We start from the raw sequence: 17310 nt of genomic DNA, 5'->3' as shown, positions 1-17310 counted from the left end.
TGCCTCTTCCACTGGGACTGACACACGCACAGAGGCCACACCTCTTTCACTGGGACTGACACGCACAGGTTTATCACGGCACTGTAGTTGTTATGAAAGACATGGAGAAAAATCACTTTCTCTCTCTGTGTCCATCTTTAGATCGCACCGTCGTCGCCGCTCAGTGGGAGTGGCTAACTCTACTCTCACTTCCATCTTGACCCCACCTCCTCATCTGGCCAACGGCTCCTCCCCTACTCCAACGCCAGAGGAGAAGTTGGTGTTGAAGGTTGTCGGTAAAGAATCGATAGTCATCTCGAACCTGCATCACTTCACCAGCTATCAGATCGAGATCCAGGCGTGTAACCACCCAGAGGACCTGGATTACTGCAGCGTCGCTACCTTCGTCTCTGCCCGCACCATGCCTGAGGGTAACATCACCACCTCCATCATCATAACCGTCATATAGAGCATTACCAAAGTCTACATGTAATAATATTGTGTTCGTCATATCTGATTAGTTGTGTTAACTTACTACTGTCTTGTTAGCTAGCTGTTTAACCCTAATCCAAAAAAATATATATAATTTGCAAAATTATTTACACATAAAAAAGTGGAAAGGTTATAATTGCATAATTATTCACCATATTCACTGTACAACCCCTAAATTATTTCGTTTGAAAAGAGATATGTTTACAACATCAAGTGTTTAGCTTGTTAATGAAGAATTACATCATCATCATTTCATCACATCATCACAGTAAATGATTTTATGACTGTATAAAATAGGTCAGAGGTTATTGCTTTACTTTGGAAATGGAATACCAAAGACTAGCTCTTTTTAATATTTCAATTCAGTTACATCCACAAGACCATTTTAATTTAGAGATTAAATTTTCATTTACATTTGGTGAGCCAGAAAACTAGATGTCGGGCTGGTCCCGGTCCACAGGCCGTGCGCGTGACACCCCTATTGTATGATGTCTTGAACATCAGGCTTCTCTTTTGCTGTCTTTGTAGACAAAGCGGACAACATTTTGGGCCGTGTGGTTCCTGAGATCCTCCCTGAAGAACCCGAGTTTGTGTACATCAAATGGCAAGAGCCCAAATCCCCAAACGGCATGATCATCCTGTATGAGGTCAACTACCATCGGCTGTCTGATAATGAGGTCAGTGCAATACTTCACGCGCGCATACACACACACACACACACACACACACACACACACACATACATGCACACACACATACATGCACACACACGCACACATGCATGCGCATGCACACACGCATACATGTACACACGCGCACATACATGCACACACACATACGCACACATACATACGCACATACATGTGCGCACACACACACATATGCACACATACATGCACGCACACACACATGCGCACACACATACGCACACATACATACATACGCGCACACACACATACATGCGCGCACACATACATGCGCACACGCACACATACATGCGCACATACACGTGCACACACATGCGCGCGCATATACGCATGCACATACACACACATACATGCGCGCACATACGCACGCACATACGCACACATACATGCATACACACGCACATACACAGCAGCATACACATTATTATAACATTATTAAATGTTATATATCTCTTTCTCTCTTCTTCTCTCTCTTTCTTTGTTCCTCTCTCTCTTTCTCTCTGTCTCTCTCTCTGCTTCTTTCTCTCTCGCTTTCTCTCTGCTTCTCCTTCTCTCTTTCTCTCTCCATCTGTTTCTCTCTCTCTGTCGCTCCCCCGCTCTCATTCTCTCTCATTCCCTGTTTGTCTGTCTCTCTCTCTCTATGTGTCTTTCTCTCTGTTTCTCTGTTTCTCTCTCTCTCTCTCTCTCTCTCTCCCAGGAGCTGCATCACTGTGTATCGAGGATCAGTTATGAGAAGAACGGAGGTTGTAAACTGAGAGTTGGACATCCTGGGAATTACAGCGTGCGAATCCGAGCCACTTCGCTGAAGGGAAACGGATCGTGGACCGAGCCAGTTCACTTCTACGTGCCGGACAGTAAGATTTCATGTGCATTCTGTCTGGGATTTCCTTTATTCAGCAGTTTCACACGCTGCCAAAAAAATAACACCACAGATTATTACATGGATTATTATTATTATTATTGTGAATATATTCATATCAGTCATGTGAATTCGGAGGGTCTCTAAACTGTCCTGTCCCTTTCAGACTACATGAATGTGAAGATCATCATTGGCCCCGTGATTCTACTCATCATCTCAATCTTTGTTGGAAGCGCTGTCTGTTTTGTACTTAGGAAGAAGTACATACCTCACACACACACTCCCACACACACACACACACACACACCCCTCTGATTTCTTCACACGCTCAAGTTTAGACACTGATCATTTAAACACTCTGTGTTGCTGCAGGCAAACTGAAGGACCCACGGGCCCCTTAATCGCCTCCTCAAACCCAGAGTACATCAGCGCAAACGATGGTGAGAGCCAATAGCAGTCCTATTAATCTTATAGAATTTATATAGAACTGTCAGGGTCAATCAGTGAGAAACTGAAAGGTGGGAAAATCATCTGTAGTTCTTTTTAAGCAGCTAGTGTAGCAGGATTGAAATGAGTACGATTTCATATATGCTGATAAAATAATAGGAAAAAATTCTCATTTTTTAAATAAAAAAATACATATTTCATATTAGTGCTTTATTTACAAATGTGGTTTTGAAATATATATATATATATGTATTAGTTATTCCTTTTTATTTCTGTTCATTTTAATTTATACTATGCATTTTGGCTGTAACTTGTTAAGTGGTTAAACAAAAGAGGTCAGTACCTGTGATGTTTACTGTGTGTGTGTGTGTGTGTGTGTGTGTGTGTGTGTGTGTGTGTGTCTCGTGCAGTGTACATTCCTGATGACTGGGAGGTGGCACGTGAGAAGATCACACTCCTGCGCGAGCTTGGTCAGGGCTCCTTCGGCATGGTGTACGAGGGCATCGCTAAAGATATCGTCAAAGGAGAATCGGAGACTCGAGTGGCCGTCAAAACTGTTAACGAATCTGCGAGTCTGCGCGAGAGGATCGAATTCCTCAACGAAGCCTCGGTCATGAAGGCGTTCAGCTGCCACCATGTGGTGAGTGTGATTTAAACATAGCACTGAAAATTCACGTCGTTTGAGTTTGGTTTATTTGAGAGATTATTCTGTGTATGTATGTTTAGATCTGTTTAGTACGAGACCTGCAGGAGCTCAGCTACAAAAACTTTGCTGACGGAAATGAACAAGAAAACAATCATACATTACTGACGTGACATAATTAATACTCAAATTACTGATTCGTTATCTAGGTTCTTCCCAGTCACTACATAAAAATCTTGTTAAATATTTGTTCAAATATTATAAAATACGTAGGTCTAAATATATTAATATTGCTATTTTTACTTGTTAAATGAAAAAATATTGTCAAATATTTTATACAGTATTAATATACAGTTATACAGTATGACCTGTAGCAGTGGTGCCAATATTTACAGTGCCAATAGAGCTGTAGCATTTACAATTTTTGATCTGTTGCTATGGTGATATGAGCAATGCCTGAAAACCTTTGCTTTTCTACTTTATGAGCTAAAGCAACAAATAACATTGTGCTGGCCTACGCACTCCTTGCTCTGTAAAAGAATGTTGGAGCCACTTATTATTAAATAATGTCACAGCAGATTTTTTTCCTCACGCTGCCTTCAAATTTGTCACTCAGTACATTTACACGGACAGCAATAATCCGATATTATCCCGCTTAAGACGATACTTTGATTAAGACACTACCATGTAAACAGCGATTATTGATGACCTTAATCCGACTAAAGTCATACTCGAAGTAAACACAAATCGAATTAAGACATGTGGAGTATTCCTGTCTTAGTCGCATTATTGACGTGCATTACAGACATGTACACACCTTAATCACACTATTAACATCGTGTGGGAGTTTTCACCGCATTTTGCGACAGAACACACACACACACGGCAGTGCTCAACCGTTTTACGGCAAACGAGAGCACGGCTGCATCCGAAACCAGGTACTTACCTACTATATAGTAGGTGAAATACATGTATTTCTGTTACTATATAATAGGTAAGTACGTGGTTTCGGATGCAGTGCACGGCTTCCAGCAGTCGTCTATTTGCACGTATAGCATGACAAATAATGAACTGCACTTGAAGCTTTCGTAAAATTAAAAATGGAACACCTAAAACTGTATATGGTCCCATAACGAAGACCAACTTATGTTGATGCGTGAAATTCTGGAGGGAACGTCGGACGGCGTGGTGTGGGGACGTAATGACGTGTGCTGTTAATCGATCTATGTTCTATAACATGTAAAACCAGAACATGAAAGGAGTATTCTAAAAGCAACTCATGTAAACACCTTAATCACAATATTGACTTATTCAGGTCAATAATTGCTGTCCATGTAAACGTAGTCACTGTTATTTTGGCACACATCCAAATATAATTTATTTATTTATTTATTTATTTATTTTGCTATCTTGTCCACCGACTTACAAAAAGATACCTTATTGTGTCTTCTCCTGTTAAGGTTTTAAAAATCTGTAAAGATTTGTACGTGATTGAGATAATATTTTTATGCACCTCATATTTTCATCTGGTTTTTTTTTTCCTATAGCACATAAATACAGAGATTAAACCAACTGATATAGAGCGTGATGTCAGGCAGTTTAATAACAAAAGCATTATGATGAAAAGGAATTACTAACCTGCAGCCTGAGATGTTTTACAGGTGGCTGCCACTAGACTGCGCTGTAGCTCTCCCATAAACACCGCTTACACCAGACATGGCTGAGTTGCTAAGCGTTTTTTTTTTTTTGTTTTTTTTTGTTTTTTTTGTAAATGTATAATTAAAGCTTACTTCATCATGTCTCATTTAAGGATGGGGCTTTTATATTGAAGAGAGAGTCTAAATATGTATTCAGGGTGTGTCTACATTAAAAAAAACATTGCTAGATGTAATAAGGAATTATTTACACTGTGTGTGTGTGTGTGTGTAGGTGCGTCTGCTGGGTGTTGTATCAAAAGGACAGCCAACGTTGGTGGTGATGGAACTGATGACACACGGAGATTTGAAGAGTTACCTGCGCTGCCTCAGACCTGATGCTGAGGTACACTCACACATGCACTTACAAACAGAAACAAACATGCTCATAAAAAATACAAAATAATTTAGTATTTTAGCATCTTCAAAGTAGACGCCCTTTTTGCCTAGAATTCCCAGAAATGTATTCTTGGCATTTTCTCAACCGATTTCTTGAGGAATCTCCCTGAGATGATTTTTAAACAGTATTAAAGGAGTTCCCACCTACACTGGACACTTATTGGCTGCTTTTTGGAATATTTTGCTCCAAGTCGTCCGTTTAAAAAATATATTTTTTTGTAAATGAAATGTTAGTTTTCTAATGAAAGAAATGAATATGTTGGCACAATTCTATTTTTGTCTTCAACACTGATTTCAAACATTTAATTATACACCTTCAGATCAAAAGATTTTTAAGATCATGAGAATCATTTCAGTCAAGTGTCTCCAAACTTTTGATCGGTAGTGTACTTGCACACACAAACATGCACATATGTACATACACACAAGGAAATACACACACGCGCACACATGTGCAAACACACACACACACACACATATACAAATAGAAACACACACACTCTCAGACGCACACAGGTGTACAAAAAGAAACACATACTTACACATGCACAGCCACTAATATGTATACACACACACATTCTCTTTCATTGTGACTGGGATGCGTTATCTATACCCATTGTCCCAAATGATGATAAAGAACTCTCACCGAGTGTGATTTATGTTCTTTACTCTTCTGAAATTTGTGTGCATGTCTGAGTGTGTGTTGTTCCCGTGTGTAGAATAATCCCGGCCGTTGTCCTCCCACGCTCAGCGACATGATCCAGATGGCTGCAGAGATCGCAGACGGCATGGCCTACCTCAACGCAAAGAAGTTTGTGCACAGAGACCTCGCCGCTCGCAACTGCATGGTGGCTGAGGACCTCACTGTGAAGATAGGAGGTACAGCAGAGAAAGTCGTTAGCGTAAACAGCCTAACTTGGAAACTAGTGTAATATTAAACAGGCTAACTCCAACTAGCATTATCGTAAACATGCTACCTCAAAAGCTAGCATTATAGTAAACATACCTTAACCTGGCCTGCTATTTTCTGCAGATTTCGGAATGACCCGGGACATTTACGAGACGGATTATTATCGTAAAGGAGGGAAAGGCCTGTTGCCTGTCAGATGGATGGCTCCGGAATCCCTGAAGGACGGAGTGTTCACTGCTCACTCAGACTGCTGGTGCGTGTTTTCTAAGGGGTTACAAACATTAAGCATATATATATATATATATATATATATATATATATATATATATATATATATATATATATATATATATATATACACATATATATATATATATATATATATATATATATATATATATATATATATATATATATATATACACATATAGACCGCCTGCTGTACCACTGCCAAGACTGTAAAACCCAGGTTAAAAACAAATAAGAAGAAGAAATTATGTATCTTATACACCTGTGTGTGTGTGTGTGTATGCGCGTGTGTTTTATGCAGGTCATTCGGCGTGGTCCTATGGGAGATCAGTACGTTAGCCGAGCAGCCGTATCAGGGCCTCTCCAATGAGCAGGTGCTCAAATTCGTCATGGATGGAGGATATCTGGATCGGCCGGAGAACTGTGCTGAGAGGATGTAGGTTCAGACCCCCCCCCCCCCCCCCAACACTGATCCAAGCTCCTCCCATCAAACACTAACAAACACTGATCCAAGCTCCTCCCATCAAACACTAACAAACACTGATCCAAGCTCCTACCATCAAATTCCAACGAACACTGATCCAAGCTCCTCCCATCAAACACTGATCCAAGCTCCTCCCATCAAACACTAACAAACACTGATCCAAGCTCCTCCGATCAAATTCCAACAAACACTGATCCAAGCTCCTCCCATCAAACAATAACAAACACTGATTCAGGCTCCTCACATCAAACACCAATAAATACTGTCCAGGAGATTTTTGGTGTGTGATTTTATGCATGATCAATCTCTCTCAGGCACAACCTGATGCAGATGTGCTGGCAGTACAACCCGAAGATGCGACCCACCTTCACTGAGATCATTGAGATGCTGAAGGATGACCTCCATCCGTCGTTCCAGGAGCTCTCATTCTTCTATAGCGAGGAGAACAAACCTCCTGAAACCGAGGAGTTCGACATGGACTTTGAGAACATGGAGAGCATCCCGCTGGACCCATCGTCATACAACCAGAGGGAGGAAGGGAGCTTCAGCCGAGACAGTGGCCCCTACGACGAGCACGTGCCCTACACGCACATGAACGGGGGCAAGAAAAATGGCAGAATCCTCGCGCTGCCTCGCTCCAGCCCTTCATAACGTTTCCTCATCGCGCTGCTCAGTTTTTCTTTACCTGTTTGTTTTTCTTAGTTTTTAATTGTAATATTTTTTCAGAGGCCCTTAAAAACAGATCTCAGGTCTTTTTTTTTTTTCTTTTTTTGGACTTCTTCCTGCTGTGGCGACATGGTTGCAAAACATCTTTTCTCCAGATTCATTCACGCAATTCGCTTACGTCGCCTTTCATTTTGCCAAGTTTCCTGGTCGATGGAGAAATAATAAAAAAAAACTGTGAATATGAACTTCTGAAAACCAGAAAGCTGCTTCAGCTAAACCTCTTTCCCCACTTATTTTATCTTGCTTTTTGTTTTCTTTTTTAAATAATTTTCTGATTTTCAGATTGTGGCCTTTATTGAGTGGCCTACAAAACAAAAAGAATATCCATTTCTTCGGAACAATGACTTTAAAGACTGTATCGGAGGACTTATGAACGAGGGATGACACGGACTATTCTAAGAACAAACATCGTCTTTGCGCTAAGGAGGATTTTTACTTCTGGAGGATCCTTGATCCTTTTCGCCGATCCACTCGGGTGTTTGGTGAATGCGTTTTTAATTTATTGGCTTTTTCTTCCTCCTCTTTCTTAGTTTTTGCTCGTATCCTTTTTTTTTTATGACTGAAGGATATTTAAAACAGTTAAGGATTGGACAGGGGCGTTTCCTCAAGACTGACCAAAAAGCTGCTGCTTTGATATCTAATGGGTATAAATATATAATATATACGATATATAGAATATTGATGGAATGTCAATATTATATATATATATATATATATATATATATATATATATATATATATATATATAGAGGCAACATTGAAAATTTTGTACATAGTTCAGTTTTTTTTATGTCTTCAACAGATATCATATTTTTCAAGAATGAGTCTTTTTATTTAAAACAGTCACTCACCCAGTCAACAGAATCTCACACTACTCAACACTCACACAGGAAAATACCTGTAATTAGTAACATAAAATGTAGGGGGCGCTAATTAAAGCTTGATAGACAGTGAGACCTCAGATTGTAAAAAATGTAACCCGCTTTTCACCAATATCTGTTTGTGTTATTGGTTTATTTTAATCTCGCTGTGTTTTAGGGTTTAGCTTAATATTCTGTTTATGGCAGAAAGTAACTTCAGGGTTTTAAATAGACTTACAAAAAGTCTCTGATAGAGACAATGTTGTGTTGAATATTCTAAAAAAAAAAAACAAAAAAAAAAACCTGCAACAAGATGGCAGAATCGTAAGAGCACTACATCCAAAATCGCTCAATAGTCCACCACCCGAGTACATAATGCTTTAGAAAGCATTGCTAACTAGCGAAACATTTAGCAGCTGAGCTACTAGCCACTGTGACAACAGCCACGCCCACATAATAGTATCAACACATGTTACATCATTGTGTATTATCTTCACTTTATCCATACGTCAACTTATTACCTCAGACAAAAAATTTTTCATGTTTAGGTGTCAAACATAGGTACTAAATAGTAATAATAAGGCTAGGCGATGTGGTACCGTTCTCTGAGGACTGTGTGGTGGTCATGAGGCTGGATATTAAAGCATGAGGTTTGATTAAATCATTCAGCAGACATCAAGACATTCCAGTGAGCTTCCCAGATTTCTCCATTTAACCAAGATGTCACATAGCGTGTGGTGGGGAAAAATGTTGAGGTTGTTTTGGTTTGTCCTTCTTGTGCAGAAATAAAGGATGTATGGAGGACATTAGAAGAAGTGATGTCACCTCACCATGTTCCAGCTGACAGGGAATATCAGACAAAATTTATCCCAAACTTTGGACAAAGACTAGATGCATGAGGAAAGACTGCTTTTTCTTTTACGTCACCGGATGTTGTAAAGCTATGTTCATAAGATTTTCGAAATGCGTTTGTATAGTTTGTGTTGGTGGACGTGTCTTTATTTGTGCTGGTTAAGTAGGTGATGCAGGATTGATGCGTGTAAAGGAATGGCTAACATAGTAGATGATAAATGGAACCCAACAGGATATAAAACTGTGATTGAGCATTACTGTTTGTTCTGTAAATTCCATAAATGCTAACATGGCTAAGAGAAACTAGTAGAGTATCCAGAAGTTAGATTGACTTTTGGCTTTTGTGCCCTTCTAACTTCCACAAATGTGACTAATGTGGTTAACAAATTAGCAGAGTATTATACACTGATGTAAGAATTACTGAACTTGTAACCTGCAGAAATGCTAAAATATGCTAAGAGAAACTAGTGGAGTATTAAACTCCAGATGTTCGCTTTGTTAAATACTACCATAACTAACAATTAGCAGAGTACTACACTCTGTAGTCAGAATTAACGTTACTATTGATGATCATCAACGTGTACATTTTTTAAAATGTTAGCAAACCGATGCTAGCGAAGCATTAAAGCCAGGTAGCATTATTGTTTGAAATGAACGCCTTTCTGTCTTGTAGAAACGATAAGGGAAGTGAGCAGACCATAAAACCCAAAGTCAGAATTAGCATTACATTTGGTACTCATGAAATACTAACTTCCAGGATTGCTAATGTGGCTAACAGACGCTAGCAAAGCATTAAACCCTGAAGTTAGCATTGTCGTTGGCTTCCATTAACTTTCGCAAACGCTATGCTTAGCCGAGGCGTTAAGAATGCAGATTTTCTGGTATTTTCTGATATTTCTAACCTTCTAACATAATGAAATATGTTCGTAACAAATCATAGAAATTCTTCGCCTCTTTCTAGAGATTATTATCACGAAGGTGTGTGGAATTTTCTTAAACAAGATGACATATCTGATGTTTGACATATTTATTTTTATTACATCTAACCCAGGGTACATCTTGGTTCGGAAAAATAGCGACGCAGGTATTATGGCTGAACAGTCAGACTCGGTTTAGTAATGCTAGGTTGAGAAATGATTCTATTTTTAATAGTTTGGACACAATCTACCTCAGTGATTTACAGAATATAGTCAAGCGGAGGATGTTTTTCTCTCTCTTTCTCTCTACAATGCCTATTATTCAGCTAACGACATTAAAGGTGAAGTTCGATGATAGTCCACAACTAGAGTTCCTAACTTTTGTTAGTAAGATTAATTTATCTGTTTGGGGTTTGTTTTTGTTTTTTTGCTTGTTTTTTTGTTTTTTTCAGGGGGAAAGATTGTTTGAACTGATCACATCACAATATATTGCATAGATAAAGCCACTGAAACGGGACCTAATTGAAATGTAAAAACTTATATCCCCACCAGGATACGTCAAAGTTCATCTTAAATCATTCTGTGATTGTTTACGTTCGGTATTTAAAATAACTTGTTATTGTACGACAGGGTCTCTAGAGAGTACACTTTAGATTGAGCGCCCCCTTTTGAAGTTAGTCTGTAGTGTGTCTGTGGTTACCACTGATAATCATTTCAATATGTTTTTCTGCACTGAATAAAGAACAGAAAATGACTTTACTCCAAACTCACTCATAATGGAAGTCTAGGTTAGTAACGAAGGCTAACTGCACTAGTTACGCACACTCAGCAGGGACACCAACAATCTCTGCTACTTCCTTCTTGATTACATTTTTTTTTGGTAATGTCTCTATACATGTTTAATGTGGGGCTGTATGACAGGATTAGATGAATCCACGGTGATCATTTTTAATCAGGGAAAATGGGAACTAATCGCATGTAGGAGCTAAAGTTGTGAGAGAGGAACTGAATAAACATCGGACCACCCGTTCCATACGATCGGTCTGAGGAATCATTCGAGCCAAGTGATTTCTCACTTTACAGCATCATGCCCAACTTACAAAGAATCGAGTCTCAATTCAAATCTCACTTGTTGCTGAAATCGTGGCTCCGTGTTGCGCTGCTTTGTCACGTCTTAGCGTGAGCGTAGGATCATTCAAGGGTAGGTGCTGATACATTTTTGCAAACCATATTTTTGTAAAACATATTCAGATAGTACATGTTCAGTCAAAGTTGTTTGAAAAGGAAGCCCTTAAATCATTCCTTTCAACCATGGGACTACTTTTACAGAGGGGAGAAGCATAAACCTGAAAGTGTAAAGTTACCAGAAGTACTTTTTATTTTATTACTGTCACATTGGAGTTAAATATAACTCCCCGAGTACCACGTCTGTAACATTCTTTTATTTATATATATATATATATATATATATATATATATATATATATATATATATATATATATATATATATATATATATATATATAAAAAACACCCACTGCCCCCACAAGTGGATTTGGAGTAAAGTAGGTTTCTGTTCTTTTCTCAATGAATGGAAATGTTTAGGAAATTCCTGTTTGGTAATCACACACATGATATATGGAGATTATGTTGCAAAGAGATGGAGTTTTCCTTTCATTTTGTTCAATAAGGAGAATTTACATTCAGTGTAACAACCTCAAACAATACCAGTCATTTTATTAACACATCAAACTTTATAAAATAAAAACTATTTAATAAAACTGTGGAGGTGAGTGATAAAAGAAAAGTGTCATGGGGACACACACAGCATAAGCTTATTATGCTCTTGGTTGGTTCTGCTCGTGTCAATGAAATCATGTCTCTTGTTTGGACACAATACGAAATCCCCTTGTCGTGTCATGAAAATGGTTCCCTTTCTTGTGTGAACTGAATGTGTTTTCTTGTTAAATGTTTATTTGTCTGTTGTTTCATAAGTGTATTTTTCCTTACTGTGAAAATGGAGAGATATTGCTAGCGTTGTTCATGGGTTTGGGGGAGATGGATGCTACACACCTCCCCTTGTGCATGGGTTAGCTCTTAGGACAATCCTGTGTGCCAAAAATGTGGTTTTCATGTTTTATTTTTTTTAAACAAATCTTGGCTTAAGATGAATTCTCAGGAAGGCTCGAGCATGGGAGGCTCAGCTCGCTCCCTCAGCCTCTTGATCATGCTAGAAATTCGTCGCGCTCTTTTGATTTTTTTTTCTGGCGGATTCTAGTGACGAAAATGAAGAGCATATGTGGCGCGTCGTGTAACCTAAAGGCCCTTACCCACAGTGCCTTGCACAGACTTCAAACCAAACCCAGCCATCAGACTCCCCTGGACTTGGAGTGTTCCTCTCAGACAGAGAGAAGAGCCTTGTTTGGGACACTTCCCGGAGTATTAACCCACATCAGTGGAGTTTTTAAATGCATAGTCTGAGATAACGGCGAACTTTTAATGGCTTAAACGTTTTTGTTTTGTTTTTTGTTAGTTTTTTTTTTTCCCTTCTTACCCCCCGAAACTACTTCTGCTTGGCTCAATATTACTGTATGGGTATATGTGAATGATATTCATGTTTTCTTTCTTTTTTTTTTTTTTTTCTTTTTAGTTTATTTTCCTTGCATTTTGTTTTTAAAGCTGAACTTGTCTCTGCTTGGAATTGCTGTGGCTTTTTGCTTTAACACAGCAAAGCGAGTTATCCTTTTACCATCAGCTTTCACTCAGTCCCCGATTCATCACCGGTCCTAGTGCAGAAGCCAAGCTATGTAGTAATTGTACCTATTTATAGAAGACATGATGAAAAATAAGTCATACTGTAGATAGCAGCAGGTTCCCCACAAACACGCAGCACTTAATGTTAAGATTTTATTATTTTTATTTTATTTTTAAAGAAAGCAAGCTGGCAGAGTGACAGGCTGAAGACAAGGCATTGTATGTATTTTATTGTTCTAAAAAAAAGAAAAAAGAAAAAAAAAGAAGAAAAAAGTATTACATTATTAGAGATGTTCATTTCTATTTTTTTAGCCAAAAACTGGGAGGGGCAAAAATTCAAACTACTTTTCTGACTGTAAACTTTTTTGCTATTCTTGTACATTATGAAATGAAATTTGCATTAACAGTGTGTGTATATAGTCTTTTTTTAGAGGAAAAAAATGGAAAAAGCGGGACATCCTTTTGGTTACCGCTGTCTGGACGTTTCTCACTTTCATGTACAGCCGCCTGTTTGCCATCCACGAACTCGTCGCGATAAGCATTTTTTTATCACAGATCTCACCTTTGTATGTATGTTCGGATGTATGTTTCTGTGCTTTGTACGATATGAAATTCTCTCTGTGGTGAGGTGTGAAAACTGATCAAGATTGATGGAGGTTCTTTAAGGTCACATTTGACCTAAACATTTTTAACAAGCTTAACCAAAAAAGCAATGGTTTAATGACAAAAACTTAAAAATGTATAACTAATTGAAATTCACTGCTTTAGTTTAAGAGGCTGATGTAGCTACCAAGTAATAACTTTCACCCAGAATATTTAGTGTGGACTATAAACCTGAACTAAACTTCGTGTAGCAGAAGCACTGGAACATCCATGTGTTGTTTTTAGCATAATTTAGTATTGCTTCACCCCTTAGGCCCCGCCCACTAAAGTTTAAAGCTGGACCTGTACCAAAAAAGCTGTAAAGTAGCATATATGATTTAAGTTCCACATTAAAATGAATGGTCTAAATGCAGAAAATTGCATATTTTTAACACGGTCCTGATAAATATTCTCTATCATGATGGCTATGTTTGCTAACAGTTGCCAGCATATCAGTACTGCAGTGCTCCAAACAATTTTTAAAACTTTTATTTAACAACTAAGTTAATTTTAAAAAATGACACTGAAACAGAAGCAATATGAAACAATAACCCAGGGAAAAAAGTGAACAGAATTAATGCAGAATTAGCAATTTATTACTTTAAGCAACAATTAAAATGCTTAGTGTTCTAAAACTACTGTTGATAAAGGCTCGCGATATTAATGTTGTCATAGCACCCACTACTGTTGCTCCTGTTTTAGAAGATTTAGGTATAAATGAGATTATAGAGGAAACGAGTATATGATATAAAATCTGGGCTTGTACTGATTGAAAACATTTTGGGTGAGATTTTCGTTATTTGTTAGCTCATTTAGACTCCAAGCTCCAGGAAAAAATAAAGAAGCTAACCTTTAAGCAGGAATCCTTGATCTCTAATACATATTTTTAAATCACGATATGAATTTGTTTTTTAAAAATCATAATTTTCTGGACTCTAAACCTCTTTTGACCTCGCTGTGTCTCACCATCATCTTTTCATCATCAGCCTTGTTCTCCATTTTCCCATCATTTCCTCGTCATACTGATAAACCCGTGATGTATGGACCCACACACAACCACAACACAAATCCTCAGTTGTGCCATCAACCTCACATTTACTTACACACTCCTGTGTGTTTATGTGTGTATATAAAACCACAATCATAAGCTCCATGACAAAAAAAAGCAACTGTATTGGATCAAAATGTGCCATGATTAGCTGAAAGTCCCGCTTTATTACTTTGTTGTTGTTGTTGTTGTTGTTTTTTCTTCCTCAAGGAGAGCCAAGCAGTTATATGTACAGAAAAATGTTATGTTGAATGATATGAAAATAAATTTTGCTGTGTGTAAATTATTCAACAATTAACTGTTTATATAAAAGATTATGAATTAAAAAAACTTATTGGAGAAAAAAAATGCCTTTGCTATAGGCACTGTTTTGCTGTATTTCCTGTTTTCCACTATACTGGAACAAATGCGAAGATCTTTTCTTTTCCAAACAACCGATGAAATCTAATCTAGATCCAAAGCCAGGTCTGGAGCTATTACGGCTAGCGCCACTCTCAAATCCTTGCTTTGGTAAAATAAAAACACGCACCTACAAATGGAAATGCCTTTTGGACGCAATATTGGATATATAAAGAATAAAACATATTGTGTCACAATGTTACAGTAAAATAATCAACAACAGTGTGGAGTTACTGTTCGCACCCTGAAGATGATTCTCCAAAATCAACCTGAAGTGTTATTCCTCTTTTACCCCCATAAGCTGCCAACTATTACAATTTTTCATTTATTAACACATTTTTAATGCATTTATAGTTACATTTAATGTTGTGGAATGTCCACAAAAATAGTTAGCTTCTCTTCTCTTATGTCATAGCAGCTATAAACAGTCGTTCCATCACCAGCCTCTCTTTTTATTCTTTCTTGAAGTGGAGAAAAAACCCACCACAGTCATGTTACCAAGACGCCACAATGTATAAACTCCTCTAACAAAGTGCTGACACTGGAGACTCCATCAGATATTGTATAAACATCTCCTTACAGAAAACATCAAACATCACTATTTCAACTATTGTTTTTAAAAAAATTATATACTCTGCAAAAAAAGGCCCTTTTTCAGGAGACTATTTTAAAGACAATTTTGTCATAAGCCAAATAAGCTTTACAGATCCTTATTGGAAAGGCTTTAAACAATGTTTTTCATGCTTGTTCAATGAACCATAAATTATCATTGCACATGCAGTTGTGGAACAGTCCTTAAGACACGAACAGTTTACAGGCGGTAGGCGATTACAGTCACAGTTACAATAAGTTAGGACACTAAAGAGACCTTTCTACTGACTCTGAAAAACACCAGCAGAAAAATGTCTAGGGTTCCTGCTCACCTGCGTGAACATGCCATAGGCCTGCTGCAGGGAGGCATGAGAACTGCAGATGTGGCCAGAGCGATAAACTGCAATGTCTGTAATGTAAGACGCCTGAGACAGTGCTACAGGAAGGACAGCTGATGGTCCTTGCAGTGGAAAATTACATGTAACCATGTGTCCCTCCAGACGTGATGGAGAACTTGCAAATGCCTTGGTGGAGGAGTGGAGAAACATCTCACAGCAAGAACTGACCAATCTGGTGCAGTCCATGAGGATGAGATGCACTGTAGTACTTAAAGCAGCTGGAGGACACCAGATACTGACTGTTACTTTTAATATTGACCCCCACTTTGTTCAGGGATTCATTATTCCATTTCTGCTTGTCAAATATCTGTGAAACTTGATCAGTTTATGTCTCAGTTGTTGAATGTTTTTATGTTCTACAAATATTTACACATGTTAAGAATTTTGCTGGAAAAAAAAAAAACAGTTGAATGTGAGAGGACGTATATTTATGTGCCATGTCCTCTGTACAAGTTGTAGTGAAAGAGCTATTACTTCCTGCATATTCTCCCTGTGCTTCGGGGGTTTTCTCTGGGTACTCCGGTTTCCTTCCCCAGTCCAAAGATGTATTTAAGGCTGATTGGCATTTCCAACTTGTCTGTAGTGTGTGAATGTGTGTGTGATTGTGGGCTGCGATGGGTTGGCACTTCGTCCAGGGTGTCCCCCTGCCTCATGCCTCGAGTCCCCTGGGATAGGCTCTGGGCTCCCTGCAGCCCTGTGTAGGATAAGCAGTACAGAAAATGGATGGATGGATTCCTGGCCATGGATGGCAGTGGCATTGTTGGGATTCAAGATTGCGATTTCCAGACAATAGGACTTCTTTTCTGTTGCACCGCACAGGAGTCCCAAATGAGTTGTTACTATAGAAACGGTAACGTATTAGAACAAGCGCGTTAATATAAACCTGTGATTTGCAGCTGCACTACTGTCAGAGCTGCTGTTCTAGAAAATTCATCAACACCTCCTGACCAATCAGAATCCAGAATTTAACAGCACTGTGGTGTACATTGATTGTACTTGATTATTGCTGGAAAAACAGGACATTTCTAGATTATCGAGCATTTAATTAGATGAATTAACGATAGAATTAAAATGAGAATATCTTATTTTTGCATTTTGTGTTCTAGATATATGATCATATTGGTGTCCATAACACTAACAGACAGGTACAAAAATATCTGTAAGGATCAATTGCAGGGACACTTTATGTCTATGTAAAATTCTTGTTCAAATTTGGTTAGGATGTAAGATGGGTTGGTGTGTAGTGCAGTCAAATGGAAA

At 38.3% G+C, this 17310-nt stretch overlaps 1 protein-coding gene across 1 annotated transcript in view; it reads left to right on the top strand.

Moving 5' to 3' along the window:
- insrb (insulin receptor b) overlaps positions 1–11343 on the top strand; it is an 83691-nt gene extending 72348 nt beyond the window's left edge. Inside the window, exons 11-21 of the mRNA XM_053634428.1 lie at positions 142–410; positions 1000–1148; positions 1876–2032; positions 2204–2297; positions 2410–2477; positions 2895–3124; positions 5057–5167; positions 5940–6099; positions 6254–6383; positions 6681–6815; positions 7178–11343. Of these exons, the coding sequence (XP_053490403.1) occupies positions 142–410; positions 1000–1148; positions 1876–2032; positions 2204–2297; positions 2410–2477; positions 2895–3124; positions 5057–5167; positions 5940–6099; positions 6254–6383; positions 6681–6815; positions 7178–7514 (1840 nt within the window). The 3' untranslated portion in view covers positions 7515–11343. The remainder of the gene's footprint in view (positions 1–141; positions 411–999; positions 1149–1875; positions 2033–2203; positions 2298–2409; positions 2478–2894; positions 3125–5056; positions 5168–5939; positions 6100–6253; positions 6384–6680; positions 6816–7177) is intronic.
- The last annotated feature ends 5967 nt before the right edge of the window (positions 11344–17310 follow it).

This window comes from Ictalurus furcatus, chromosome 10, assembly GCF_023375685.1.
Source record: "Ictalurus furcatus strain D&B chromosome 10, Billie_1.0, whole genome shotgun sequence".
Taxonomy (NCBI): domain Eukaryota; kingdom Metazoa; phylum Chordata; class Actinopteri; order Siluriformes; family Ictaluridae; genus Ictalurus; species Ictalurus furcatus.
The sequence above is the reverse complement of the archived record's forward strand: the minus strand, read 5'-3'. Positions and strand labels throughout refer to the sequence as shown.